Source organism: Colias eurytheme, chromosome 32 (genome assembly GCF_061535395.1).
Source record: "Colias eurytheme isolate Ceu_HAF_F1 chromosome 32, ilColEury1 Martin Lab GWU primary, whole genome shotgun sequence".
Taxonomy (NCBI): Eukaryota; Metazoa; Arthropoda; class Insecta; order Lepidoptera; family Pieridae; genus Colias; species Colias eurytheme.
The window spans coordinates 6,076,433-6,081,982 of NC_143011.1; the positions used below are offsets into that span (position 1 = coordinate 6,076,433).

At 38.6% G+C, this 5,550-nt stretch overlaps 1 protein-coding gene across 3 annotated transcripts; it reads right to left on the reverse strand.

Moving 5' to 3' along the window:
- Positions 1-1,034: 1,034 nt before the first annotated feature.
- Positions 1,035-4,748, reverse strand: LOC149895243 (uncharacterized). 3 transcript variants are annotated; one of them, XM_090119302.1, is made up of 3 exons: positions 4,571-4,748; positions 1,800-4,411; positions 1,035-1,331 (listed from the first exon to the last, which is right to left on the reverse strand). In XM_090119302.1, exon 2 carries the CDS (start codon positions 4,395-4,397, stop codon positions 3,189-3,191), a length of 1,209 nt encoding a protein of 402 aa, XP_089975428.1. In that variant the 5' UTR covers positions 4,398-4,411; positions 4,571-4,748; the 3' UTR covers positions 1,035-1,331; positions 1,800-3,188. The 3 variants fall into 3 exon arrangements, with proteins under 3 accessions (XP_089975428.1, XP_089975427.1, XP_089975425.1); XM_090119301.1 differs by having other exon boundaries at positions 3,029-4,746; XM_090119299.1 differs by having other exon boundaries at positions 1,800-4,746.
- Positions 4,749-5,550: the final 802 nt, after the last annotated feature.

The following is a 5,550-nucleotide window of genomic DNA, read 5'->3' on the forward strand; positions in this document are numbered from 1 at the left end:
AAAGTACAGTAGCGACAGTTATATCGTTTTTAACAAATGAGTTTAACAAAGGGGCTTCATATGGTACTTTAAACTCGCACAGGTCTGCCTTGTCTTTAATCTTAGGAAATAATATCGGGTCGGATGAATGCATAAAACGACTCCTAAAGGGAGCATTCAAATTGAAACCCAGTAATCCTAAATACAATAATTATTCTTGGGACCCACAATTAGTTTTGAACCATATCTCAAGCTGGTTTCCTAATATAAACATTAATTTGGAGCAGTTGACTAAAAAAATAGTAATTTTACTTGCGCTGTGTACAGCACAGCGGGTCCAAACTTTATCCCTTATCAATCTTAATAATATTTATTTCTCAGACAGTGGAGCTAAGATTTTCATAACAGACTTGATAAAAACTTCGGCTCCGGGTAGAGATCAACCCCTTCTTATACTTCCATACTTTAAAGAAAATATAAGTATTTGTCCCGCTACTGCACTTTCTGATTATATCAATGTCACAAAACATTTGAGGAATGAGGAGGACAATAGATTAATACTAACTTTTAAAAAACCTAATAAACCCGCCACAACTCAAACAATCAGTCTTTGGATCAAAAACGTGTTATCGGAAAGTGGTGTCAACATTTCAATATTTAGTTCACATAGCACAAGACACGCTTCAACATCTACTGCTTGTGCTAGTGGTGTATGCGTTGATAATATACGTAAAACTGCTGGCTGGACTAAACATTCCGAAACCTTTGCAAGGTTCTATAAACTTAATGTAGTTAATGAAAACGAATTTGCAGAATCAATTTTGCAAGAATAATGTTTGATTATATTTTTGTTAATATACAAAATAAAACTAATAATATCTATATATGTTTTATTCTAAACTTGCACCCAAAATGATTCTTACAAAACTTTTATCTCTTAACATCTACATAGTGAATAATATCTGAAGAATGAAGCGATGAAATATAATATATTCTAATAAAAACGACCTACTTTAATGAAAAAAGTACTGGAAATAGTTCAAATTAAAAGCAAATCAAACGAAATACATTTATTTGACAATGAACAGCAAAATGACGGTAGGAATAAATGGGCAGAGGTTCCGCGATAATGTGCGCGCGAGTAGCAGACGAAATGGACGACTCCGCCGCTCGTTCGTTGTTATAAAGGCGCGCCGCACCGCGGTGAGGAAGGCGCGGGGGGTGGCCTTCCTGATTTTACTCCAACACGGCCTCTCCTGACGGGGCAGCGTCCTCGCTGCCTTCAGTGGCAGCTGCAGCTCGTGTGAAAGGGCCAGCTTCGCAGTCTTCAGCGTTATGATGTGCATCGTAACCTGGAGTATACAAAAAAAAAACGACATTGAAGAAAAAAAATACTTAAACCAATGCAAATAAGGAAAGCTGAACCGGAAAACCGAACCGTGTAACAAACATTAACACTAGCACACGTGGCTATTACATACACAGGCTTTACACGGATCTGTTCCAGTGTAACCAAATACCATTAAATGTGTGCGCAACCAGGCTTTACATTGGTCTACAAAGGTCAACCCAGATACCTATTCAGTAGGCTTTACACAGGTCCCTAATCGGTGGGCCCACCGATGTCACCCAGATACCTACTTACAACAGGCCTTACACAGGTCCCTTGTCGGCGCGTCCGCCAACGTCACCCAGATGCCTAGGTAGCACAACAGTGGTGCAATACCAAAAGGTCACCCCGATGCCATGCGCACCAGGCCTTATTCGGGTCTATTCCAACAACCAGTACAAATAACAAAAATACTCCTTATCATACTAACATTCAAAAAAATCCAGCACAGGTCCGGCGTCCACTCGCCGCGCCACAATACCATGTACCCAGCCGCCGCGTGACTAGTTTTCCCATAGAAACCAACTAGTAGCTTTAGTTCGTATCTATCGTTAGGTAGTATTTTGTATAGGCATCTACCATTATTAGCACATATTTATAGCCATCAGATTCGCTAAGCGGTCCAAGAACATCCGCATGTACGGTATCAAAAGGTACAGGATTCTTATGCCAAGATGAAATCGGTTGTAACGGTGCTCTTGCTACTTGTTTATGTGAAATGCAGACAACGCAATGACATATATTTAGTGACGAACTTTCGCATTCCCGGAAACCAAAAATGTTTGAGAATCAAATCAATAGTTTTGTCTATACCTATGTGCTCATGTTCGTCGTGGAAGACGCGCAACAAGCTCAAACGAAATGCCTTTGGAACAAAACATAAATACCGAGTTTCCTCACCCGTTATGTCATACTTGTAATATAAAAGATCGTTACGTTTTACGTACCGGCTACTATCTAATTCCCCATTGCTTAATTTTTCTAACAAATTTAGAGTCTACTCGTCACCTGACTGGAATAATTGTGCCCAATTTTGCGGTTTATCAACTGCGTGAATCAAGTTAATCGGATTCCTACTTAAGTAATCCACATGTGACATAAGTACCCCTTTGTGGTATTCTAAAGTGAAATCAAAGTCCTGCATGTAAACATTTTTTGTTAAGTCATTTTTAAAGCGTTGCAATCAGTTACGATTTTAAAATGTTTACCTAGGTACTAAATATTGACGAAAATGCTTAACGTTACTTGGTTTTGGAGTTAACTAAAGCTTCAATATTATACTCGCTCGGTCGTACCTGACCTTTGCACTTCACTATCTGTAACAGTAGTGGGCGCTGTACCGCTTAAAAAAAAATTTTGAATATTTGGCAAGTATGTTGATTAATTTTTCTTTACATACACCGGTAACGGGGGTATTAATTTAATTAAATGACGTCATCAAATCTACCTGCCTAACTTCCGAAACGATTGAGCCACTGTGTACTATGCGTTGAGAATCACAAGTCCTAATATAAGCTACTCCTTTTAAATAAACGTCCGTACCAATTATTACGGGAACATTAAGTGAACATTTTTGCACAATATAGAAATCAACTTCCAAAGTAATACCATTCAACTCAACCGGTAAGGTTACAAAATAATTAGAAAAAACTTCCTTACCTCCAAGTCCCCGTAATACCTGGTACGTCGGTTTTCACTGAGTACTTCACTAATTCTGTGGACAATAACGAAACACATGAACACTATCAATTAAAATATCAACCGGTATACCTAAAATCACACCAGTAATTATGTCATTATTTTTCGTAATACCCACATTTTAGGAACAAAAAATAACGTTACTTTTATTTCTAGAATTATCAACCCTTTCTTTCGTGTAACATTTGTCTTCGGTATGCCCTATCTTTTTGCAAAATGTGCATCTCAGCGGTGATTCAGACGTAGGCTGTTTTTTAATGTTAGAATCAAAAGTCAACTTTGGTTTTTTCGAACATTCACTCTTTGTATGACCGAATTGGTTACATTCATAACACTTAATTAACTTAGAATCGAAATGATTACGTTTCAAAGAAAACTGATTAGAATTTTGATTTCTACTAATACGATCATTATTATCGGCATTGTTATTCGGCTTTCTAAATTGTGGCGCTAATGTCGGCTTAACAAAATTTGACAAAAATTCGACTATGTTCTCGGAAGTTAATTTTGCGTTTGCAGCAGCGGCACGAACGTGTGGGTCAACAACACCGCGTATAATTATCGCTGTTAGAAGTGTATCATTTAGGCCTTTAACAATACGCAATTTTAACAATGACCTTCGAGCATATTCTGCATAAGTTGAAAATCTATCAGATTCTGTTTTCATCACATCGTATAAAATGTTCGCGATGTCGATATTGCGTGGACACAAAGCTTTTAACTCTAACTTAAAAGTGGACCACGTGCGGACAGTACTTGTCCATCGGCTCAGCCAGGTACGAGCTTCACCCTTTAAACAGTTTCCTACCCGCGCGAGACATTCTGCGTCATCCCAACGATTTATTTTTAAAGCTTTATCGACCTCGTCACACCACGTATCGACCTCATGAACACTAGGATCGAAATCAGAAACAAAATATTGGTTTGATCTCACCGGGAATGACATCAGCGCTGTCAGAAAGTTCTCGGCTGCCGATTTCATATCGCTCTGCATAGTGGACTCGGTGGTGGTGGTCGTCGTAACAGGGGTAGAAGTGGGGGCGGCAGGTGCTGTTGGTACCGGCGTTGGTGCAGGTGGAGTGGCGCCGATGTGGCCGTCAAGTAATGATGACCGCACTGCCGACGTCGCGGACGGCGGCGTCGCGTCGCCCATCGTCTCGATAGGGCGCACCACAGCTTGGTCCATGTCCGCAGAAATAGCTTGAGGCTCCGCGCTGCTACGATCTTCGAGAGCCTGTAATCTCTTCAAAATCTCGTCCAAAGGATTAGTAGTTGGAGGAGACGGTGATCGTTGTCTCCTCCTAGTGCTATGCCTTTTGTTCGCTGGCATGATCGCGAAACTCTCTGCCCAAATACGTTAGATAAGAAAAAAAATAATAATAATCAGAATGGTTTCGGTGGCATAAAGCCCTCGAATCCCACTTCTGATCTAATAAAAACGACCTACTTTAATGAAAAAAGTACTGGAAATAGTTCAAATTAAAAGCAAATCAAACGAAATACATTTATTTGACAATGAACAGCAAAATGACGGTAGGAATAAATGGGCAGAGGTTCCGCGATAATGTGCGCGCGAGTAGCAGACGAAATGGACGACTCCGCCGCTCGTTCGTTGTTATAAAGGCGCGCCGCACCGCGGTGAGGAAGGCGCGGGGGGTGGCCTTCCTGATTTTACTCCAACAATATGATCAAACGAACTTCAGAGTGAAGTTCGATCATTATTATATGAATCGCTTCATTCGAAGATATTAACACCCACCACACCCTAACCCAAAGTTTTGTAAGATTACAGACTCTAAAAATAACGAATATCGTACAAAGCGAGCAAATACTTGTCAGGTCGTAATACCCACAATTAATAAAAAATAAAATCTAAAGGCGTGCGTAGTTGCTAGCATTGAAAAAGGGAACTACATAGTAAATAATATCTTCGAATGAAACGATTCATATAATAATGATCAAACTTCACTCTGAAGTTCGTTTGATCATATATTAGTACATTTCGCATTCAAATCATTCAAAATTATTGTAAAATACACGATGAAATTCGAAAATTTAGTTAAAAACATACTTTGTATAGAACGAATTGTAAAAACGCGTTCACTCGAACTAAGTAAGTATCTAATATGATATCAATAAACTAATCTGAATTATTACTGACTCTACAATTCCTATTTTCATTAAGTATTCCAATTATCTTAATATTAGATACCCAATCTCGATTAAACGCGTTTCTATCTGTGCTTTTCCGTAAATCGTTGTTTCATTTTCGAATGTCACTTTTAAAGTAACAAAACACGGCTGACCTACCGTGTTTCGAACAAAATGCATGAAAACTTTCATTAGTAGATAGTTAAGTCTTGTATTTTAAAAGCATGCAATAATTTGTATTTCATTCAAAAACATAATTCGTTTATCGAAACGTTTTTTGCTTAAAACGGTTTCACAATGCATTTTTCTAATTATTATTTTCATTTCAATAA

What these genes read in the sequence shown, in the direction of transcription:
- LOC149895243 (XM_090119302.1), bottom strand. Translation starts at nt 4,397, where the DNA reads ATGCCAGCGAACAAAAGGCATAGCACTAGGAGGAGACAACGATCACCG.